Source organism: Enoplosus armatus, chromosome 13, assembly GCF_043641665.1.
Source record: "Enoplosus armatus isolate fEnoArm2 chromosome 13, fEnoArm2.hap1, whole genome shotgun sequence".
NCBI classification, from domain to species: Eukaryota; Metazoa; Chordata; class Actinopteri; order Centrarchiformes; family Enoplosidae; genus Enoplosus; species Enoplosus armatus.
Genome location: NC_092192.1, coordinates 13,234,420 through 13,258,709, shown reverse-complemented (window position 1 = coordinate 13,258,709; position 24,290 = coordinate 13,234,420). Strand labels below are relative to the sequence as shown.

The 24,290-nt window shown below is 40.9% G+C and overlaps 2 protein-coding genes across 2 annotated transcripts; both read left to right on the top strand.

Moving 5' to 3' along the window:
- The first annotated feature begins 1,316 nt into the window (after positions 1 to 1,316).
- tmem135 (transmembrane protein 135) lies at positions 1,317 to 7,565 on the top strand. Its single transcript, XM_070917130.1, has 15 exons — positions 1,317 to 1,454; positions 1,874 to 2,001; positions 2,849 to 2,941; positions 3,176 to 3,209; positions 3,303 to 3,368; positions 4,300 to 4,346; positions 4,486 to 4,527; positions 4,621 to 4,776; positions 4,854 to 4,923; positions 5,017 to 5,184; positions 5,426 to 5,489; positions 5,618 to 5,694; positions 6,051 to 6,149; positions 6,259 to 6,326; positions 6,949 to 7,565. Exons 1-15 carry the CDS (start codon positions 1,317 to 1,319, stop codon positions 7,082 to 7,084), a joined length of 1,386 nt encoding a protein of 461 aa, XP_070773231.1. The 3' UTR covers positions 7,085 to 7,565.
- A 3,235-nt stretch (positions 7,566 to 10,800) lies between these two features.
- On the top strand, positions 10,801 to 23,123 carry ltn1 (listerin E3 ubiquitin protein ligase 1). The gene is made up of 32 exons (XM_070917262.1): positions 10,801 to 10,842; positions 11,057 to 11,263; positions 11,489 to 11,587; positions 11,890 to 12,120; positions 12,219 to 12,271; positions 12,376 to 12,556; positions 12,916 to 13,089; positions 13,305 to 13,495; positions 13,906 to 14,053; positions 14,148 to 14,405; positions 14,567 to 14,878; positions 15,219 to 15,437; positions 15,549 to 15,590; positions 15,700 to 15,889; positions 16,038 to 16,277; positions 16,356 to 16,509; positions 16,678 to 16,828; positions 17,000 to 17,210; positions 17,329 to 17,485; positions 17,822 to 17,935; positions 18,051 to 18,178; positions 18,272 to 18,407; positions 18,531 to 18,675; positions 19,029 to 19,242; positions 19,443 to 19,680; positions 19,799 to 19,876; positions 20,026 to 20,212; positions 20,386 to 20,551; positions 20,644 to 20,864; positions 21,258 to 21,452; positions 21,677 to 21,844; positions 22,233 to 23,123. The coding sequence occupies exons 1-32, from the start codon at positions 10,801 to 10,803 to the stop codon at positions 22,293 to 22,295; spliced, it is 5,313 nt and encodes a 1,770-aa protein (XP_070773363.1). The 3' UTR covers positions 22,296 to 23,123.
- Positions 23,124 to 24,290: the final 1,167 nt, after the last annotated feature.

The window sequence follows — 24,290 nt, the reverse complement described above, 5'->3', positions numbered from 1 at the left end:
TGGATTTTGGTCCACATTCTTCACAATTTTTGTCAGACACGGTTTTGCTTGACTATAAAGCAGCTGCCAGAAGAATTGTACACAATAACAGGCGGTGCGTTATATCAGCACATTACATTATATCTTCTTGCAGTATTTATTTTAAAGCCAACTCATCCTAATAATGTACATTCCCCTCGTCCCAGCACCTACATCCCTGCATCTGCCTGAAGCTTTGTGTCATACTTTACATCAAAGCTGACACCTGCTGACCAACTCTGAGCAGTACAACTGTAGAGACCAAGGTGGGTGAACGGATGTCTCTGCCTTTACGAAGTAAATTCAGGAGGACACCTTGATAATACACAAACGTGCATTCTACTCACTCTGGTCTTATCCTCATTTGGTTAAGTGAGCGTGATCCTTGAGCTTCCTATTTCTGATAATCCCGACAAATCTCTCAGTACAATCTGCACCCCAAGTGCGGTAGTGATATGCTCCCTCTAGTAAACGTATAAAGTAGCATGAAATGGAAATACTCAAGTAAAGTACAAGTATATTACAGTGTAACAAAATATGCCAGATTTAGTGTGTAATTATCTCCACTACAACCAAATGTATGAAAGAAACACTGGCAAAATCTTGCTGGTGTGTACATTCACATGTCTCCTCTTTTACAGAGATGGTTAACATGTTGTGTCAGACTAAGCCTGATCTGAATCCAGATTTAGGCAGTTAGTTGAAGATTTAGGCAGATTTACGCATTTAGCTGAAGCTCTATGCACAGTGGGGGAGCGGAACTGTGATGTTTGTAGCATGTTAGCAAAGAATAAACCTCACATCTTGTCAACCTATCTCTTTCATACTAATCTTGCTAATTCTGGTTTTAATGAATAATGGGATTTTTGTCTAAGTGCCTGAGTCATTCTACTGAATAATTTAGTTTTCAAAATGATCCATAGGCTACATTTCTTTTCAAATTAATTTAAATTGCAGCTGTGCCAGTGGTCCGTTTCTGTTGTCCCTATTTCTGGCACATATGATATTGATGATCATGATTAGATGATTACGTAAATTAATACTGTGTTGAGTCACACAAAATCCAGAAAATCTGCAGTGTTTTACGATGACTTCATAGTAAAGCACTAAATACGGACAACAATTCGCTGATCTTCAATAAACCACTGATTCAATACTTTATTGATCAGAAGGATGGTCCAGTCCCGACAGCGCCGTGCACGTGCACAGCTCGTGTGCGTGACCGCGCTCCCCTCACAGTGAACGCGCACGACAGCGCGTCGCCGTCCTGCTGTTGGTTGTCAGTGCAAGTTACAGATATGGCTGCCCTCAGCAAAATACCGCACAACTGCTACGAGATCGGTCATACCTGGAACCCGTCGTGTGTGCAGTCTGCTTTGGAAATAACCAGGGGTGCTCTGGAGGTCTCCTTCAAAATCTACGTCCCTCTTTATCTGGTAAGTTTTGCCGTTTGAGCTGCAGTGTTTGGACTTGGAGACTCTGAAGCTAAAGTTAGCTAGCAAACCAAGTATGCTAAGGCTAAGTAGTTCAGAGGGAACGTCTGCAAAGATTAGTCGCTAGTTTACACTCGGGGGGCCAAGTTCAAGTTCATGCACGTGCACCAATTTAGTGAAAGAGGCAAAAACATCTCACGCGATCGGTTGCCACAGCTTGACACGCTCATGAGTAACGGGCTAATTACCAGTCAGATGAAAACACCATCTGATAACGTTAAGTTATGCCAACCGACGAATTCCAGAGTTAACTCGTTTGACCAGTTATCGACTAGTGCACTGTAAACACTTTTCTATGTTTTCTCAACTCTCATGCTAGAGCACCTACAACAGTGACTGCCACTCAACTCTATGTATTGCAGATAGCAGCAGTTCTAAGGAGAAGAAAGAAGGATTACTATTTAAAAAGGCTTCTCCCTGAGATCCTGTGGTCTACCTCTTTCCTCACTGCCAATGGAGGTCTCTACATTGTTTTCTTCTGCATTATCAGGTTAGTAGGTCCAACAAATGTCACACAGATGCACACTGTTAATCACACAGCTCAGTTGAAATTAAGATGATGAGATGCAGAGGTTTCAGAAGCCAAATGTTTGTCATTGAAACTGAAGATTTTGTGGTTTACACGGTAACATGAAATACGCAAATTCACACAAGCCCAAAACCCAAGCAGTCGCTTAGTGTCTGTGGTTAGATGTTATCTCAGGGTCTGTTGTTTTTCAGTTTTCTGAGTTGCTTAAATGTGCCCTTTGGAGTTTCCTCCACAGATGTGTTTACATTTGCATTTCCTCCTCATTAAACATTTGCAAAGCTGTTTTTTGTTTTTTTTAATGTTTTAAATCCGGCTTATTTACACCCATGTTTACTAGCTAGTAGTCTTGTTCTCCATTGCCTTCGTTGGCACATTGTGTTGTTTCTTTGGGCTTTACGGGCACCTGTACATCAGTGGAATGGTGTATGTGTATCAGGACACTCAACCTTGAGTAGTTATATGGGTCACTGTTTTTGTTTTAGTCCCCGTTTTGTTTATCTCGAGGATGTGAGTGGGCATGCATGCATGCATGCTCCATAACACTACTAGAGGTAATAAAGTCCACAGGGTATCTTTTAAGCTCAAAGTGCTGCACATAATTAAAAATGACTACATAGACTGTCCCAAGCTATACAGATATTTTAAACATGCCATTTAGATAATATTTCTTTTTCGATTAAAAAAGTAAAAGATATAAGATCAGACCAAAACATTGCTTCTTTAAAGAAATTTGGTGCTGCCAGTGCGCTTGAGTCCCCTTCTTTCCAGAAAAAAACAGTGAAATAATGTTGTATATTTCTAACTTTAGGAAACTGTTGGGAGGGTTCTACTCCTGGTCTGCCGGGTTTGGCTCGGCACTGCCTGCCTCCTACATTGCCATCCTCCTGGAGCGCAAGAGCAGGTAAGGTTTACTTTTGTTTATTTTCACTAGATTTTTCTTCTCCTACTCTCTGAAAGTCTTTTCATGTTTTGAACTAAAACACATTTGCACAACACTTCACAAAAATTACACTTGCTTTTTGGGACCTAATGAGGTTGTTGGGTACATCTCAAGTATCAGGCATGGCCTTGTAAATAGTGATTCTGTGTTTTACTGAGAATCTGTATGTCTCTCTCTCCTTTCTACCCCCGCCAGGAGAGGCCTGCTGACAATATACATGACAAATCTTGTAAGAGCGACTCTGTTCAATTAAACGTAAAGAGATACTGTATATCTGATGTTGCCACACAATGTGTATGTAACAGTGCAATCTTGTTGTCAGGCCACTGAGACTTTGTTCCGCATGGCAGTGACACGAGGCATCATCAAACCCATCAGACATGGCGAGGTAAGATGAAAGGGAGGTTTGGGCAAGCTGAAAGTAAAGGGAGCTAAATAATACAACAGATAAGACAGGAGGGCCGCGTCTCTCCTCAGGGACTCTTACGTCTGTCTTAACCCTCTGTTATTAAGTGACTGTTAAACCAGCTGTAGAATAATGTCTGCAAAACACCCCTGACCTCACTTCAGAAACATTTTATTCTGTGGGATTATTGCTTTCAAACAGTGCTAGCAGAAACTCATGCTACAGTGAGCAGTTGTTTACGCTGGTTTGAGTTCAGTACATCAAAGTGCTGTGCTGACAGACAGCAGGGAAGCTGCCTGTTTACACTGTGCTTACACACACAAGTTTAAGACTATGTACAAATATACACCAAATGTTCAGCAGCTCCGACTTTATTCCATAGTGTAAATATACAAGTGATGGGAGCTCTTCGTTAATAATTCTGTCATTGATGCAAACAACAAGACTCTGTTGGGTAAAACGTGTGTCCAGCTGGTGATTATCAAACATAACTTAAGTCTGCTGTCTGACCAGTCTGAGAGTTTTCTCTCTCACATCCTCACCTGACTGAGACAAACTCTTTCCCAGCTGTAAACGCTAAGAAGGTTTTCCTTCTTCCTGACATGGTGACATGCTGCTCTTCATAATTACCACAAAGCCAGCATACAATCTGATCAGTCAGTCAGTGTCGCCTGCTGAGCTGAATCAGACACATCCCGTCTGGTGATCAGTTAAGTCACTGGATAATGGTACATTCGGTTCACTTCAACCGAATGCACAATTGAATAATATTGTTCTTAAAATGGAAAAGAAAACAGCAAGTAACCACTGATGACCTTCATCACAGATTTTGCCAGATTGTATCATGGAGGTGAAATGGCCAGATACTTTAGTTTCACCTGTTGTCCTCTCTCTGACTCTTTTTTTCCATTAGGTGCTCTTGTTCTGCATAACTGCATCGCTCTACATGTTCTTCTTCAGGTCAGAGCAGCACAGTGGACGGATTCTTGCAGTGAAATGTGAAACATTGGTCAATTGATTATTATGAATAGCCTTTAAATATTAAAAACAAGAGCGAATGTTTAAGAGTTTGAGCTAAACTTTGTGTTTTATGGTGCAGGAGTAAAGATGGCCTCAAAGGCTTTGCGTTCTCTGCATTAAAGTAAGTTTTCCCTGTTCCCACTGATGCCTTGATATAGATTACTGACAGTGTTTTGGTGAAGCTTAGTGAGGTGGTGTGCGTTTTCTGTCACAGGTTCATCATTGGGAAAGAAGAGATTCCAACTCACTCTGTCACGGCAGAACACATCTGCACAAGGCCCAGTGAGAGGGCAGCTGCTATAGAGACCGCAGACTCCAGCTCCAAGAGGAACATCCTCGTAGCCTACACCAGGGAACTGCTAGAATCAATGTGAGAGAATACACACACATCTACACAGACACACATGGGGAGTGCCCAGTATTAACTTTTTTTTTTTAATAATTCAGATGCAAAAAGGGTCCAAGACACAGATGTTGTAAACATTATCAAGACAACTGCATTTCCTACTGTGTTAAAGTAAGACACTTTTGTTCTCCTGATGGATTTATTATACTCAAATTCTATATTGATGCATTATGAAATACTTATTTCTTTTCTTTCATTGCCCAGGGTTTTGTGAGGATGTTCAGTGTTGGCTACCTGATTCAGTGTTGTCTTAAAGTGCCCTCAGCATTCAGGCAGATGTTCTCGAAACCCTCACGGCTGCCCTCCCTCTTCTACAACAAAGAGAACTTCCAGCTAGGGGCCTTCCTAGGATCTTTCGTCAGCATCTACAAGGTACATTTCATACTTTGTTCAGGTTTTTTCTTTTCTGTGACATCCCATTTGTTTACATTTGGGTTAGGGTCAAACATTAGGGTTTGATTTGTAATCTCTAATGATGATGAGCTCCTCACATAGTTGGCATTATGTTGGCTAACATTTCCCATCTTTTTTTTCTATCTTAGTGTTTCTTTTGTTGTCAAGTGAGTATTATATATTTTTTTAATTTTTATTCATGTGTTTCTCTTTCACTCAGGGAACAAGCTGCTTACTGCGCTGGCTGCGTAACATTGATGATGAACTCCATGCACTGATAGCTGGTAAAACAGGATTGCGTAAACTGTCAAATAATATCCCTGTAGAGCGATCCTCCTACAGGTTCTGTTGTGTCTCAGCTGATTTACTCTGTTTGACAATTGTCTCTTTCCCTTTCTCCGTGTCTTTCAAGGTTTCCTTGCTGGCACCTCAATGTTCTTCTACAAAAGCACAACAATATCCATGTATCTCTTCACTAAGCTGGTGGAGGTAAAAGAAGCAGATTCATATGTTGCATCACAGAAACAAATGTTACTGATTACATAAAAGAAAATGACATTGTCAAGAAAATATACACACCAAAATGAATCTCTCATCTCAAGGATAGACAAACAGTATTAACAGTAACAAGAACAGTACTGAATATCATACAAAATACAACTCAACTCTCAAATAATAAATAAGCTTGCATTAATATATAAAATGTAAGGGTTTACCAATAAATACTGTAATTTCATCACAACAGTAGATTGGCTTGCATGGTAGTAACATTGTCTGCTTATCTGGAATTTATCTGTGTTGGAGAGTTTATCATTAACAGCACATGTAATAACCTCTGTCTTTAGACCATGTACTTCAAGGGCATTGAGGCTGGACGGTTCCCTTACTTTCCTCATGCAGACACGGTCCTCTATGCCATCTCCACTGCCATCTGTTTCCAAGCCGTGAGTAACACACGCACAAAAGTGCATAGCTGTTCACATAAATATGCTTCATACACATTTTTTTTTCGCTGAGTAAGGATATAATGTTTGACTCATTGCTGTTACACAGACTGTGATGGAAGTGCAGAACCTCAGGCCTACATACTGGAAGTTCCTGCTGCGGTTAACTAAGGGCAGGTATGAATGTCAGCTGTCGACCAATGTCTGGTTTGAGAGTCAGTCATAATTAGAACATCAATTGCACCTTACTACTACTAAAACTACCTTAAGAGTTTTATTTTAAAATTGTGTTTCCTTTTCAGAGAGAAATGGCTGCTTTATTTTGTACAGAGCATTCTTTAAATGTTACTAAAGCGGATAAGATGGTCCGTGACCTCAGTGGCCTTCAACAGTGTTGTGCTTGGATAACAGCAAATATGTTAACATTGACTTAAAAATTATATTATGAACCTGATAAAGATTTCTCTAAATAAGATCAGAGGAGGCATCATTTGGTTATGACATGGAGTGATCAAATAGTGGCTTATAATATAATTTTTGCATGACAGATTTATGGTGATGACAGAATTGCAGAGGTACTCTGACATTGTGACATACTGTGGAGGTGTTTCATTAGTTATTAGTTGGGCTGTGACTCATGGTGTGCTACAGGTAAACTATAATTCACAGTTACTGTGTAGTTATCCCAAGTAAACAATTTAATCCAATTCTGTCTTTTTAGATTGTCAATAGTCAGACTGTTTCTGGAAGTTGTACTTTTCATGATGGTACAGAGATTCTTTTCTGTCTCCTCTCCTAGGTTTGCTCTGATGAACCGACAGTTGCTAGATGTGTTTGGGACTCACGCCTCCAGGGAATTTAAAGGCTTTGTGCCCAAACTGGACCCTCGTTTCACCACGGTGCTTCCACCAGGAGCAGACATCCAACTGGGATGATGTGGGACCAGACTGGGAGGAGCTTTAGGGTTACTTTAACAGGATATGGACAGTTTGGCTGTTCTTTCTGAGTAACTTAAGGATTTTTTAAAGGTGTTGTAAAACCTTAGAAGTGGTGATGTCATGTTATGAGATGGGATGTGCTTTGGAAGATGTAAAAGCCCGATATCTGTCCAAAGCAGGGTGTCAAGTGCGGTGTTGCACAAGCACATTTACTGACTGGGATTGTATGGACACAGGTAACTGGTAAAATAAATGAAACACATAATTTAAAGTATATTAATAGAAGTCCTAATGAAACCCTTCAAAGCCATCTGAATGATTTGTTTATATTTTGTCAAGTTGTCAGTTTGCATTTGGCAGGGTGACATTAACCTCTTCATCAGGGGATGGATGGTAGTAGTAAGGTAGACAATCTTCACCCAAATCACAAATAAACCCCAAAAATGGTTTATTGGAAAATAAAAAGGATTTCACTTCAGATCCAACAACATTCCTTTCATCCTTTTAATCATAATATTTCTTCATTTTGAAAGTTACCTGCAGGTTTGTACTGACTGAACACGTTTGGTTATTTGGATGCTTGCTTTCATGTCAGAGGAAACTCACTCACTAATCTTTTTGGAGTTGGCACAGTGATGTCTGATTTTGACTCTGACTTAAGAGGAGAACAAATCAGAAATGATTCCTCCGTTATCATTTCTGAATGTGTACTTTTCAAGACAATGGATGCAATTTATGATATGTATATATATATGTATCATATATATCATATCATATATATGTATGATATATATATATATGTATGATATATCATATATAATTTTTTGTGTGTTTCTTAAACTACATTTGACAGTAATGATTGCAATGGAGTGAGTCACCTTTATAGATACTTAATGGGAAAGAAAGAAAGCATCAAGGAGCATGCTAAATTTGGATGTTAATTTTGTGGGGAATATGGTGTAATACCAATAATTTTACCTTGGAGACTCAAAGTGACAATAAATACAGCTAAGGAAATGTGGAGTAAATCCATTGTTTGTTTGATTACTTTAAAACCTGCATTTGTAGTTTGCAGATTCCTCCATACTGTATTTTTAAAAAGAGATTGGTATATTGTAAATGTATTAAAAAGTTAATGTATAAGAAACAGGTCATATATCGTGCTATAGCTTGAGGTTGATGGTGCAGTGAGAGTTTGGGAGAGAGCAGTTTTTCCATACTATGTGCATATGTCTGAATCTTTACTAATGGCCTGTTTTTAAGTGTGCAAACTAACATGGACGTACAGCAAACAGTAATGATCTTTCCATTACTCCCACCACCCTGCTGTCACGGTGATACTTTGTCAATCCTCGAGGTTTGGCACATGGTTACAATCAGATACTTGGTGTCTCTTCCACCTCTGGTTTGCAGTAAAACACATACATGTACCCTCTATTTAATGCAGAAACTGTTTAAATGTCACAATGGGTTTGACATGAGAATAGGCTTCTAAGTTTAGAGCCAGCCTTTCATTTACAAATGAATTACATGAGCTACGTCGCTGTGCAACACTGAAGAGCCAAGACTTTGGAGTGTGATGCACAGGATGAATTGCTCACATGATAACGCATAATTTGTAGATCCATATAATGCAAAGTCTGAATCATTTGTTAATGAACTTAAATAAAATAAAAGTTCTGAACCACAAAATATATTGTCTACACAGATTTCAAAAAGTTATTGCCACAGTCAACCTGATCCATCCTTTTCATTTCATTCTCTGGAGGTGTCTAGGTTAGAAATGACTTCAATATTACATTTTCACCTATACAGGCAGAAACAGTTTGATTAAATATGAGGTTGTTTCACATGAGCTAGAAAAAAAACAGCTGACTGTTTGCAATTTAATTAACACCAACTGTCAATTCCAAGGTGAACCTTATCGTTTAAAGTCCACATTGACGGAAACATTGTTTACTGAAGGATTTGGTGCCACATTGAAGCGTTTGCCTGAGGCTAACAACTGATCACTTTCTGTGAATAAAAAAGCACACAGCTCAATCTGCTTTTGTTTTTCACTCTTGTTGCTGAGAGATGAGGATGTCTGCCAAAAACATGTTTTGAGTTTTAAATCTTTCATGTTCTTGGAAAAGTATGAATTACATCTTTTACTAAGTGATAAATAGTCACAGTAGTTCTGCAGTTATTGAAATAATGGGAACAGTGGGTACTAATGCAGGTCATGTAAAATGTATGTGTCAATGCAAATGACACTACTGCATCTTCAATTTTGTGAAGTGGACCATTCATGACAACTTCATTCCACATGTGAAATGATAACATATCATTAGTCTGTAAAACTGTTTACATCTTTTAGTACAGAGCTCATATTTCTAGCAGTTGTTTGAACTGCCAGTTTGTTTACTTAAAAAATTGCATTGAGTTCTTCAACCCAACCCAGATTTAGATGTAAAAAGGGTGTATATTAAAATATTTTTCGATTTCAAGTGCATGACTTGTTCGATTTTTTTTTGTGCTGAGTTTGTTCCCATATCATTTTAAAGTTAAGGATTATCTGATGAAGATCACTACCGAAGGAGTTTGAACTTCATTGAGGGCAGAGTTTCTCTGCCAAGGGGTGATTCATGATTAACCGTTAAGGGGGGAAATAGTTGTGTAAGTTGTTCTCTGATTTTTGTCTGTGAAATGCCTCACCTGATTATGAAATTAAACAACATAAAAAATAAAAAACACTGTATCTGGACTACTCTGTATATGCAGATGGTTACATTTCTAGACATGTGTTCCCTTTAAGGGGAACCACTTATGTTGAGAATACAGCACATAGACAATCCACACTGGCATTCATTTGGGATTTGTTGTCAGGGTTCATGCTAGAAGATAAAGCCAACTGTAAGTTCAGCAGCTGTTTTTAAAGACTCCTGACCTTCCCTTTGGTGCCACCATCAGGCCAACATTTCCACTCAAGAAATCTAATGGGCAGCAACAGCTATGAAATTTACTGACTAAATGTATGCTCTCTGAAGGGACACTTTTAGACCTTTCTTCTTCCATCACCCTCAGGCCAAAACGAACTTCCTCTTGTCTGATAAAGAATCTTTATTATTTACAAGGCTGCAGTGCCTGCCATTTGTCTATAGGGGGCAGCGATGAGTGCACTTTTAGTTTACTCCAAATGGAAGAAGAAGAAGTCCATAACGGAAGTAAATATATACGTGTCAAGTAGACACATGTAAGCACCTCTGTTTCATGGTTTCCCATTCAAAGTAAAAGCGTGTGACTTTCAACTGATCATGTTCATACGTTGTCATTTAGTTTTTTGTCTTATTTTGATCTATAAACCGTTATTGGATTTGCGGGATTAATATTTGCCATACATGTCTTATCCTGTTTATTCTGGATAATCCATAGATCTCAATATTCACAGTTTTTATTGGGAAAATGTAAACAGGTTTGTCACGAAATGTCACAGTTGTACAGTACAGTATGGCTAACTCTGAGGGCAAGAAGCTTTTTTTCTTAGTACATACCTTAGACATATTCGGGTTCGCGAGGATGATGCTTTATTTTGAAAGATTTAGACAGGACGTCTTCAATTCCGTAACATCAGCACTATCAGTGGCTTTCGCTCTGTCTCATTAAATACTGCCAACGCTAAAAACTACAGAGTTATCCTACGAAACGAATACTTTTAAGATTAATGCGTATTCATGGGGGGTAAGAATAAACAGCGAACTAAAGGAAATGTTCGGGTAAGTACCAGTTTCACGTACAGTGTTAAAGTAAGATTGCTAGCCACAAACCCGAGCACAAGCTAATATAAACTTCATGTTAACAGCTAAGTTAACGCTACGTGTGGCTGTGCTGTCCCATCTGTTTCATAACCGCGACGTTTCTGTCTGGCTAACGTCACTACTTTCATGGGATTTTCTATAAGTTAACCAGGCGTTTGTCTCCCGCTACCAGCCGTCCAGTAGCGGCAGAGCTGCTGAGGTACTGACCCGGGAGGGTGGTGTCATCCCGGGGTTCGTGGGCTTCGACTCAACGGTCACTTCGGAGCTGAGTTATGTCCCCGCTGTCCACGGCGCCGAGGAGATAGACAACCTGGTAGATGCAGATTTCCGCCTGGTGCTCAGGAAACTCTCCAAGAGGGATGTTGTCACCAGACTGAAAGTGAGTTTAAACTCTAACTGTAATTAACTTCATGGTCTTCTATGTAGAGCCAACCACATATAACACTCGAAGTACCATGTCAATATGTAAAACATATATGCTGCAACCTACCACTTAAAATAACATAAAATTCAGTGTACATTATACTCATGTTGGTTATGTTGAGGTCACCTCAGGGTGTATTTTGGTCCAGGTTTGTGTCTTGATGCTGTGTACTCTTCTCAGGCTGTGCAGGACTTTGGGTCAATGTGTCAGGAACGGGATGCTGAAGAGGTGAAAGGGGTCCTGCCATACTGGCCCAGGATTTACTGCAAGATATCAGTGGTGAGCTGACCTTCACCACACGTTCATGAAATGCCCTTTTTGTATCAATGTCACTTTTAACATACATTCTGAGAGTACTGCATAAATAAACACTTCAGTCAATCCCATCCTACCTAGCAAATAAAAGTAAAGTTTGCAAATTAAGCAGAACATGTATTAAATTAATGATGAGGAATGTCTCTGAAGGTGGCCTGGAACCATACTCAAATTAAGGTTGACGTTTTTAATGGGACTTTCATGTGCGAGAGTGCAAGTGTTTGAGGTGTGTCTACATTAGGAAAAATTGTCTTCATCATTGTCAGGACCATGATCGCCGGATCAGGGAGGCCACCCAGCAGGCCTTTGAGCAGCTGGTGCTGAAAGTGCGTCGCAGCTTGGCCCCCTTTCTGAAGAGCTTGATGGGCCACTGGATTCTGTCCCAGTGTGACACTTACACACCTGCAGCGTCTGCTGCGTGCCAGGCCTTCCAGGCTGCTTTCTCACCCACCAAACAGCCCGAGGCTCTCAGCTTCTGCAAGGATGAGATCCTTAACGTGAGTGATAGTTGTGGCCTTAGAGCGGACAAAGGGATGTGCGCTGTAATCTAACAAGCTAAATGTAACATTAAATTGTTGTTATTTTTATGATGCAGGTACTTCAAGATATTTTGTTAAAGGAAACGGCAGACACACTGAGCGATCCACAGTAAGTTAACAGTTTAGCACATTATAACTTCTGTGTCCATTCCTCTCGCTGTGTGGGCACAACAATAATATATTCTGTCAGAGTCACTGGTACTTGTTCTCTAGAAGTGTGACAGAGGAGGAGAGAGAAGCCAAATACTTGCGCATGCTGACCAGCTCACTGTTGGGGGTGAAGAGACTGCTGTTCCTGCTGCTCCAGGACGACAGGACGGCCATGGAGCAGAGACTAGCACATCTAGTTAACTCTGGGAAGTTCTGGAAGTACAGTAAACACAAGACACCACAGGTACTGAGTATGAGTATGGCATAACTCCACACAAACACCCTAAGTATCAGAATTTATCATTGGTTTCATGGAATTTATTTTAGATGCTCTTGTTACTGTGGCTACGTAACACTACATAAAGGTAAAATGTTAAGCTTCCTTCTAGGTTACAGACAGATTATGTAGAAGTGTTTTATCCTATAAAGTTAACAAAATATAAACTACAATCTGTCCCGCACAAATGCTTGAGTTCATTATAAAGTAAAATAATAATTCTGAGATGTTAGATTATATCTGTTTGTCCTGCCAAATGCCAACTAACACATACATGCTCATAAGCTGTTGTGAAGAAGATATTTCCTCTATGTGTTGCTCCACAGGTGCGAGGGGCCTTTTTTGAGATGGTGTGTGCTCTGTGTGAGTTCACTCCAGGACTTGTCCAGGCTGAAGCAGCACGACTCTGCCCCGCTGTTCTCCTCAGCATTGACGACACAGATCCTGTGGTGCTGCCTCCTGTGTGGGAGGCGGTTCTTCACGTTGTGTCTATGATCCCTGTAAGCTTGTGTTTAAAGGATGACCTCACATCAAATATTGTCAGCTGTTCTATGATGCTGGCTACCCTTTATGTTATTACAGTAGACTTAATGGGTAGTGCAAGGAGGAGTCATATTAACCACTCTATTGGGAGTAACAAATGTGTAGATACTGATGTTTCCCAACTTATAGTTAAAATTGCTTCTAATTTTAGATTTCCCTATTTTTATATCAGGATTGCTGGACTCATGTGAATGCCAAGAAGGGTTTCTTACCTAAACTTTGGGCTCTGTTAAAAGAGGGTGGCAAAGGCATGGCTAAAGCACTGCACCCTAATCTAATGCCGCTCCTCAGCAAACTGCCCCAAGAGGTCACTGATCCGACCTTGGACTTCTACGCCACCTTCTTCACTTCATTCATACAAGGGTAATTTGTTTCTTTGTGTGTGTGTGTGTGTGTGTGTGTGTGTGTGTCTGTACACTTGGGCTGGGGGATAATTCAATATCATAATTTATTGAATTTCAGGGGAACCGTGTTATGACAATATGCTGTAATATATCTGTAATTCTGTTGGTCAAATTAATAATTGTATGCTAATTTTAATCATAATCTAAGAAAATTGATGATTTAATGATTTCCTCATGGAATGATGGAACAGTGAAACACAGTTCATTGCCGAGCAGTAGCTTGATTAGTTTGTGTGTGATTTTGCATATATGTGCCATATCTTCAGATATACTGATGATGAATGATTCACTCATTCTCTTGTCATAAGTTATAAATCATAATTCCCGTTTCACACCCTATAACCTTAAGTATCTGTGTGTTTGTCCCAGTCTGTCTAGTGAACGTGCTGCGACGAGCCCATCGGAAAGTGCAGTTGTAGTGACTTCTGTTGTTGAGTGCTTGAGGTACTGCATACTGCACAATAAAGAAGAGGAGGTGGCTCAGAAGAAAATCCGGACCATGCTTATCTCACAGCAGGTGGGATCACAGTTGCACATACTTTTCCCATCATGTCAAGTCCACTTAAGGCCCTACATTTCTTACATTGTTTTATTGTTTATCTTTTTTGTAGCTGCTACCACTACTAGAAAAGGCTCTTGGAAATCCCTCCCTTCAGAATGGTCCTCTTTTCCTTTTGGTCACTGAAATGCTTGTTTCCTGGGAGAGGAGGGCAGGTTTACATAGTGAAGAGGAAGCAAATGACAGCAAGGAAGTCTTTCAAGGGCTTCTGGCAGACTTCTGGGAGGAGCTTGGTCTTTTGTTTGTGCGTTATGCCGACAATGAGGAGGCCGATCCACAGGTTTTGGAAGGGGTAGCCACCTTGCTGCAGGTGAGTTTGGTTTTGGGGAATACCTGGTACACACAACCTCCCCACTGAAATCTCCATGTTGGTCAATATGGATGTCAGAGCCATTCATGTCTTAAAAAGTGGCAAAAGTGAAACCGAAAATGCCTAAATAAATCTATTCTCACTTTCTCGCCTGTCTCTAGGTAATGCGTTACCCTGAGAGAGTGCAAAGAAAGCATGTCCAGAAGAAGAAATCTGTCAAGATCTCTTTTACTAAGCCGGAGGACAATGAGATAACTGAAGTTGAGCGGGATAGTGTTGAGAAGCCTGTGCAGACAGTGTCGGAGCTTGTGAACGAGAAGACATTTGGGACCCCACAGACCCAGCATTTTGAGGATGTAGTGTGCCAGCTGGCACAACTGTGCCTGGTGCATGTGAATGAGAAAAACTCAGAGAGACATCTTGTTTTCCTCTCCCTTCTCCTGCGGTCTTTCCACACACAGAGGGTCTTCAGTGTAAGTCATGTTTATGTCAGATTACAGATGAAAGTGTATTTCAGTGTCAGTCGTTTTTATCTTTGTAAGGCATTCTGTAAGTTTAAGCAGTTCTGGTCAACTAATCTGCAGGATTTTTATGAACCGTGAATTTGTCTTTGTCATGGCCAAGTCTGTGTAAAATATGTACAATTGAAAGGAATGAGTCTAGCACAAAAACTTTCCAGTGTTAATTTATTTGAACATGCAAAATCAGTGGTATGGCCCTTTTGGATTAAATAATGGAAAGTATTACGTTTTCTAACAGCTCTTACAATTCATTGATGTAATTAACCTTTCCCCTAAACTGTGTCTGTCTTAGACACTGGTCAAATTGGACAATAAAATAACAAAGGACGGTGAGCAGCGGGATGAGGTGAATATGAAAAATCCAGCAATGCAGTTCCTGCTGGAGCGGGCGGTGGTGTGGCTGGCTGAGAAGGGGCGCAGAGACACTGAGCACCTGGTGGAGATGGTCTTCAGCTCCCTCTACTGCTGCAGCTGTCAGGAGACCACCCGCATCCTCAACCACATCACCACGGTAACATATGACCTGTTGTTGATTCACGTTTGTTGATGCAGCGTGATGATCCCTCCTTTTATCGTAGGTTGTTTCTTTGCTGGCATTCATGCTCTACACTCTGCTTTGTAGATGGATTTACAATGGGGAATTATCCTGCAAATCATACAAAGGGTATGTATCATTCTGTTTACACAGACTAATATGTAATATAGGTATTATCTACCTATACATGAAATGTACACTGTTATAATCTGTGCAACTCTGCTATCCGTCCTGTCAGGCATGTGTAGATCCTGAGACTCTTAAGAGCTGTAGTGATTGGCTGAAAGGTTCAGTTCTGGGCGAGCAACTCCTGGGATTGACTGAGGAGCTTTGCCAGTTGGGACTCCGCTCTCCCAATTCTACCTCTTCTACAAGCAACCACAGTTGGACGCTCATCAGCCTGGTTCTCTCTCAGCACCACAACAATGGTGAACACAAACACACACACCAGTGGCTGTCATTTTTGTCTATAGAAAAGTACTTTTTTGCTGGACTCTAGATGCACATCATTTGTGGATTTTCTTATCAGTCACCAAACTACATACATAATCATCTTTTTGATCTGTTTTTGCACAGAGCCTCTGATAGGGGAGGTGTACATGGAGAAGATCTTAGAGAAGCTCCACGCCACTCTGTCTGAGACCAAGAGTCTGTCAGATGCAGGCAACATGGAGCCACTCATCTCCTTCATCTGTGATGTGGCCTCCACATTCTTCTCTTCTGTACAAGATTGTCTTCTACTACTCTCTGCTGAGGAACTCTTGCTCACTGTGTTCCAGCTCACAGCCCAAGATCAAACACACACTCACCTGTCTGGTAAGTACTCACACAAAGCACAAACATATATGGTCAGGGATGCTAAATTACTAATTTTTGTTGATTTCACTTTGAAAGACTCCCTTTTAGATAAGCTGAGGAAAGTGTGTGTAGCTGGGGTCCAGTCATGGGTCCAACACTCTGAATATGAGGTCAAGGAAGGTGGTTTCCTGCACAGTGCAGCCCTTTGGGTTACAAACCAACTTCTCACCGTCTCTCTAGACATTAAAAGGTAACAAAACACTTTCCTCTGACATGGTTTTTAAAAACCCAAGTGGATTTGTCCGTAGTCTTTCCCCAAATTTGGGCCTGTTCAATGTGTCTGAATCTGTACAACCATATATTAAGAATCTGTGCCAAGGCTTTGTTGTGGTTCTCAACTCATAACTTGTTGTTTTAGTTTGCAGGTTCTAGTTCTGGCTGTACAGAGCCTAGTGGAGACAATCATCTCTGTCTGCGATCAAGACTCTCCCCTCCTCGTCCAGTTCTTTACCCAACTGATGCCCAGCCAGACAGAATGGACAAGAATCAGACAAGCCTTACCTCCTCAGGTGAGCCAGCCAGTCCATTGTGCTTACTCAAGGAAAATAACTAATCGAGGCACTACCATACATTGGTTATGAAGAACTTGCAGTAGAAGGATTCTGCTTTAATTAAATCCACCACACGAAAAACACTTGACATTCATGAGTTGTTCTTCCCCTTTTTTCTGTCCTCTGCAGTGGGTCAAAACTCCCTTGCTTTCCAGCCATCACCGAGGAGTTTGCGAAAAATCCTCCATGGACATCTGGAAGTTTAGGGTGTCAACCTGGCTGCCAGCCCACCTATGTGTCTGTGCCCTGTTGGGGAGGGTGACCCTGACTGTTGCACTCATACCTCGTGACCGAAAGGGGGCAGAATGTCCTTCACACTTGCCAAACCTTACATACACAGGTACACATAGGACATGAACTACATTTTTCTTTGTGTTTTTCATGTTTTGTTTTTTTCTGTGTATGTCAATCTGTGATGCTGTTTAATGTGTTTGTAAATGTATGCTTTTCTTTGGCAGTTTCAGAACTGTTGTATGCACTGCAGTGGTGTAAGGAGGTAGAGTACAGCCCTACTATAGTGACTACCTATCACAGCCTGCTGACTGACTGGGGGCTGTCAGAAGGACTCCACAGCCAGGTTCCAATGAAAGCTCTTCTGGAGACACTCTACTCACGGTGAGCTACAATCATTGATTTTTGAACAAGAAATTAATTTAGTACCCGGCAGAGCAAGCAGAAACAAACCCACACGAGATCAACACGTAATGATTTTTTACATAAACAGAGCTTTCAGTCGCCTGGATCCATGGAGCCTCTTCTAAAGAAATGGGTGTGATTCATTTGTTGGACTACACTTTATCTGGCAATCAATAAAAAATTGCTTTCTACCAAAAAGAACTGAATAGAAATTTAACACAAAATCAGCACATATGCACATTTTTAGTTCAAGGCAATTATTTGAAATAATATCTACAATAAATTGTATATATGGATTGTATTGTTAACCTGTAGGTCAGTGGAGGATGGAGGTCTATGGTCTCTGACTCTTGAAAACTACATCCACACCAAAAACTTGGCAGCCACTCACAGTGCAACCGTGAGGAAGCTTTACGGCAGTGCAGACAGGTGAATCCTTTGTCTGTTAATGACATTTTAAATGTGTTTAATGTCACATTCAAAGCTGTTGTTTGACCACTCTTACCGCTGTGTTGTGTATTGAAAATTGTCTGTGTTGGGTCAGTTTGTTCCCAGTGACTCAAAGCAAACTGAGCACGCTCCAGGTGCTCTGCCCCACCATGACCAAAGACGACAGAGAGACTCTCGTTGCTCTGGCTACTGCTGGAATAATCAACTGGCAAGAGAATGACAGTGAGAATACACTCATAAACACACACATAAATGCATACAGGGACATTTTGGACTTGAACCAAACAAATAATAATTTTGGGCTGTGTGTCACAGATGTGTATGGGTGTCTGGTGGTGCTGCTGTGCTGTCTAAAAGCTAACACACAAGTAGAGGAGGAGGTTGTGCAGGCTATCCTGGCCACTGTGATGGAGTGGAGGAACAGTAAGGAGGACTGGTTCCTCTTTGGCAGGTAATCTAATCACATAAAAAACCCAAACATTTACATTTGTTCTCTTTCTGTCTCTTGAAACACTGTTCAAGTTTCGATATTTTCTACTTTTATATCTACATTTGTCACATCTTTGTATTTCAGTGACCTGTCTAAAACAACTGCAGAACAGATGAACCTTACTGTGGAGATGATGCGTTTCCTCTCCTGGCTGGTGACTCATCGTCCGACAGCTCTCGGGGGCAGCCAGTGGGACTTCTTGCTCTGCGCTATGTTAGCCTGGTTGGAGGTGAGACAAAGATCATACATATTTTGTTGTTTTGTGACTTTGAGGGCAGAGGCCAGGGTCAGCTACAGAGTAGTGCCTCCAGGAGCTGGTAAGGATTCAGTTTCCAGGACAGTGGAGCGGGTGGATGCTCCCTCTCATGGGGTGTTGAAATACTGAGGTATTTGAAATGTTAGAGTACTCACTATGCTATCCAGCTGCCCCCTAATAAAACAATATTTGCTTAATATTTATATTGTTTGGTTAAAATATTACTTTTTTTGGGTTGCACATTTTCAGCAACTGTAATTCTATTTATGGCTCACATCTGCTGTCCCTAACTATCTTTGAATTTATTTGATTGCTTCCAATCGCAGACTGCCAGCGACAATGTGTGCAGTCTGTGGAACCCATGGGTACAGCTGTTTGTGTGTGAGAACGCTGCATTGATAGTGAAGCTGAACCAGTTCTTCACATCGTCTTTGCCTGATGAACTGGAGAAGCTGCCGGCAGACCTGTCTGGTGAATGGACAGACTTCTTTGTGGAAGGAATCTCCAACCTGCTGTTGCCTCTGCCCATCAGTATCACCGGTGCGTGTGTGGATTTTAGGAGGTTATGATACAATCTCTGGGAAACAAGTCTACTATCTAAGTCAAGCACCAAAACTTACCTAATACTTGCTTTTCATTTAGCATATCACTAGCTAACATGGTAGTTGCCAAATGAAGAACATTTACACGTGTTTGACTCTCCCAAACCTGTCATCTTTCTGTTTGTTGTCTAAATGCAGATGCCTTCACTGAACCAGACGACCCTGTGTTCCCTTTGGTGGTACTGCAGTCAGTCGGCGTGGCTCTGACATATGTGCCTGTGCAGCAGCTAAAAGAGAACTCCCTGCCACCACGGTTCATAGTGGACCAGAATACAAACCTGCCAGAGCCCCTCCAGACGCTCCTCAACACTTTCTGTCCTCTGCTGCTGTTTAAGGCCAGGCCCCTGCAGATCACTGTGTACCACTTGTTAGAAAAGTAAGGGTTTTGTTTGAGAGTGTGTATCAGTGTGCAAACGTGGGAAACAGTGTTACACACACATATAAGAACATATAAAACAAAGAAAAATGAACATACCTCCTTATTGTCAATACAGGGTCATGCCTCAGCTGCCCGAGTGTGATGGAGAAGGAGACAACAACAAGTCTGATGATGATAGAGATGAGCCATGTCTGTAAGTCAATGGGGGAGATCATAATACTGTGGGTTTTTGTTAGTTACTGGATTATAGGTATTGTCGTGTGAGTTCTTACAGTACTAGACAAAACTATTTTTGGACTATATTTTTTGAATCTTACAGTTCTGTTTCATTTGTGTGTCCAGTTCTCCTCCAGCATCTCTGATGGCCATTGTGTCAACCTGTGAGGAACTGTGTGATAGTATCCTGGCAGGGATTCAAGTAGGAGAGTTTGCAGTGGTCCAGCCTCTCAGTGTGGAGTACTCCTGCATCCTAGGGTACTTGCTGGCCTGGAAGCTGCTCCTCACCTTTTTTAAGTCCTCACCCTCCCATGTAAGTCATGATAAATCCTGGCCTCAGATGATCAGATATTTGGTACAATATGTACAGTGTTTGACTTAGTGTATGAGAGTGTATACAAGCAAACAGAGAGTGTGTTTTGATGTGAGTAATGTTGATATCAAAGTATTGTCAAAGTATTGACTGCTCTTCTGATTTATCTCTAGCTGCGTGCCCATTACGCCCAGTATCTTAAGAGAAGCTGCTCCCTTAACAAGCTCCTCCTTCACCTCTTCAAACTGATGCCTGAGAACCCCATCTACCCAGGCCAGGGGGCAGAGACAAAGGAGACCAAAACCTTCTTTACAGAGAGCCTGTCTCTGGCTGTTGACAGTAAGTAGCACACACACTCACACGGCCTACTGCACGTGGCTGTGAAATGTAAACAGGCTTAGATTTTCCCCTTCTGTGTTTCTTGCCTGCAGAAAGCGAGAGGGTTGAGTGGGAGCTCCCTCATCTGGCTTGCAGTGTGTACTACAACACAGTGCAGGACCTGCCTGCCATGGTGCGGCTGTGGTGGAACGGCCAGGAGAAGAGAGTGAGCGCAGCTGTGGAGAAGTTCACTATCAAATACGTCAGTCCTGTCCTCTCAGCCCAGGAGATCTCATCTGTCCACTCCAGCACTCAAATGTTTGACAGCATGACTGTAAGTTAGCAAATACATAACTGTGTGTGTGTGTGTGTGTGTGTGTGTGTGTGTGTGTGTGTGTGTCTACAACTACAACTTTTACTAGGTTTAGGTTACTTATTGTAATGAAACATGTTTTGGGGGGTGCCACTTTCTTGATAACTCCAGCATATCCGATCATTGCGTTCCTCCTGTACAATCTGATCATCTGATAGATCATCTCCAGGACATTGCACAAAGGATAGGTGTAATAACCATTTAAATTGAACAAATCCTGTGGTGCAACACCTGCATCCCATTTGTAATATAATGATGCAATAACAATAGGCAGACAATAGATTGTAAAGCAGATGTCTGATGATTCGACTGAAAGGCAAACAGTGTATTTACTTATTTATCTTATTGCCCCAGGTGAAGGCACGCTCAGCAGCGCGGGAGGTGATTGCTACCTATTCTGTGGATGATATCTTCATCGAGTTGGTGATTCAGCTACCACAGAACTACCCTCTAGGCTCTATCACTGTAGAGAGTGGGAGACGTGTGGGAGTTGCCGTACAGCAGTGGAGGAACTGGATGCTGCAACTGAGCACCTACCTCACACATCAGGTAGACACACAAACATACAGTGGATATAAACGCAAGAAAATGGTGTTGTAAGTAGTCTGTTGCTCAGCCTGAAGGCCTGCAGCCAGATTATGTCCCTACCAGTGAAGTTTTCTTGAGCAATACAGGCCAAGATGGCTGTAAAGATAGTTTTCTTTCTAGGGACCGGCAAAGAAAAATAGGATGAAACAATTCAGAAAAATGTTAATGTGGGTTTGTGTGTTCAGAATGGCAGTATAATGGAGGGCCTGGCTCTGTGGAAGAACAACGTGGACAAGCGTTTTGAGGGAATAGAGGATTGTATGATCTGCTTCTCTGTTATCCACGGGTCCAACTACTCCCTGCCCAAGAAGGCGTGCCGCACCTGCAAAAAGAAATTCCATTCAGCGTGTTTGGTGAGATATATGTGTCAAGATCCTCAGTGCCTTTTCTGTAGATATTAAAAATAACAATTTACATTGATAAACTTATTTAAAAACAGAATTTTTGATCAATCATAACAGAGAGAGAACAATAGCACTGGCAACTGCAGTTTGTCTGTATATAAGTAATGTGGTACAATGATGTTTCATGAGGATCTTTTCTTTTACTTGGACCTAATTGAAGGCTTAATTCGTAAATCCACAGCCAACTATTGGTTGCATCACATACACTTTCCATCGTAAATCTTACAAATACCATATATAATTTAATACATGACCATTGTAGTTTAAAGTGAACATATTTGACATTGTTTTGTTGTTGTCTTTTACACTGTTATATTTTTTCCTCCTCTTTCTACAGTACAAATGGTTCACATCCAGCAACAAGTCCACCTGTCCACTGTGCAGAGAAACCTTCTTCTAACATACAGTCCGTTGATCATGGCTTAAAGGGTGACAGTTCTTCGGTCAACCAGCACTGGATCGGTTGTGATTACATGAAGGGGTTTATTAAGATACTCTTCTATGTTAAGGTCTAATTTATTAGATCACAATATGGGTTGAAATTCTTTCTCAGATGCTGTCTCTGACTGAAATGGCAGACATTGTTTGGTTCAGAAAAATCATGTTTCATGTGCTCAGTCTGAACTAAAGTACAGTAAAATCTAGTGATAATTGTATGTCCATATTCCGTAGTATGGGTTGATAAGCTGTCAACAGTTTAATACCAGTGCTCTGCTGTACTCTATATGCGCAGCATCACTAGCTCCCTGCTGATGTTTTTCTGTTATTATTAATGAGTTTTTATCTGTTTTTGCAGACTTAATTTTTTATCTTTTGAAACATGCAGGTGTGTAGAAGAGGCTGAATCACAAAGTTGGGAAAATCAAAGCTGGCCAGGTGCTTTATTCGAATATGAGCACCTGTTGAAATGAGTCATTTTACAAACTAAAACAAAGATGGTCGAAGTATTGCTATGCCCAGGACAGGTTTCACAGATATTTCCTAATATTTAGGAGTGTAAAGAGATTATGTCTCTGTGTCTTAGTGACATGCCTTTATACTATTATGACATGGTGAGATCACCTATGAAAAGCCGAGGAAAGGGAACTTCTTTAGGGTTTAGGTTTTTCATTTCAAAATGCCAATGCTCACAAATATCAAAACCTAATGACGTGTGTCTTCCCCTGTGCCTGCATACAGCTGTAAATGATGCTGGAAAGTAAATAAAATACAAATGGATGGATATTAATGGATGCGATTTGTCTGCGATTTGTCTTTGATTCAGTACTTCAGTAATTCAGTAGAGGGGTCAAACAAAGCATACGCACAGAAAAAGTGTGAGCCACATTCCACACAGAAACTGATATTTATATTAAAAAAGTGTGCAAAATGCATGCCTTACAACACATACAAATATTTCTGAGTACTTATCTGAATGTGATTAGAACTCAGCGAGCAATGTCAAAGCTTTATAGATAGATGCATCATATACTAGTTTGTAATGGCATTGTATAACAACACTAATGGCTGATCTGGCAGCCGTACAGGATGTTAGGGTTAGCAGACCGAGTACAGAACGAAGCACAGTGCGTGAGTTTTCCCGATGACCGAGTCATGTAATACAGAACAATGCATATGCAGCGATATATAAATCTGGCATAAAGTCTGCTCATGCATATTTTTACTTTGTGCATACACAGACTTTTACTCTTGAATCTACAAAGTTTTATACATCTGGCCCCAGGTGTATTGTTATGCTCATGATCCATTAAATCCCTTTGCCAAAGCTAGCCTCTTTTTATACGTTAATGGCAATCATCATCTAGGATATTGCAGTTTCCAGGGCTTAATTCTGTAACTATAAAGACTTAATGATCACAAAAGAAACAAGCTGAAGAAATGTATGCATAGTTTAAAGGATAAACCTATTGGGACTTAACATGATTAGAGAATTTATTCCAACTGGGGACAGCATTCCCCTCTCTGCGTGGCTATATAAAAGTATATAGGTCAACAAATGTGACATTTATGATATGCCATCACTTTATGTTAGATAACTTTACTCAAAGTCAACTGTAATGAAGCCCAAGTGCCTCCATGAACTGTTACGTTAACCTGAGCCTCCAATTACAGTTATATGGTACTTCCATACAACTATTACTGTAAGTTAACCTGTGCTAGTTTCCAAGAAAAGACTGTAATTAGCCTCAGCCTGTGACTGCTGGCACCAGTCTCCCACGCTCATTTATCTTGGGTCTACCTCCTCCTCATGTTGAATAATTTATCTGTTTAATGGAGGCCTGCTCTCATCACAGTTGTTCCTATGGAATTAATTATGACAGATTAAGCATGATCAATGAATTAATCCCTATCATTCAGTCCGCCGTTTATGTGTGTATGCAAGTGTGTGTGCACT

Bases quoted from the DNA above. Each gene is read 5' to 3' on its own strand.
- tmem135 (XM_070917130.1), top strand. From the start codon at position 1,317: ATGGCTGCCCTCAGCAAAATACCGCACAACTGCTACGAGATCGGTCAT. The intron at 2,942-3,175 runs GTAAGGTTTACT...TACCCCCGCCAG, and splicing joins CTCCTGGAGCGCAAGAGCAG to GAGAGGCCTGCTGACAATAT. The intron at 6,327-6,948 runs GTATGAATGTCA...CTCCTCTCCTAG, and splicing joins CTGCGGTTAACTAAGGGCAG to GTTTGCTCTGATGAACCGAC.
- ltn1 (XM_070917262.1), top strand. From the start codon at position 10,801: ATGGGGGGTAAGAATAAACAGCGAACTAAAGGAAATGTTCGG. The intron at 15,591-15,699 runs GTATGTATCATT...CCGTCCTGTCAG, and splicing joins TCCTGCAAATCATACAAAGG to GCATGTGTAGATCCTGAGAC. The intron at 18,408-18,530 runs GTAATCTAATCA...TTTGTATTTCAG, and splicing joins GACTGGTTCCTCTTTGGCAG to TGACCTGTCTAAAACAACTG.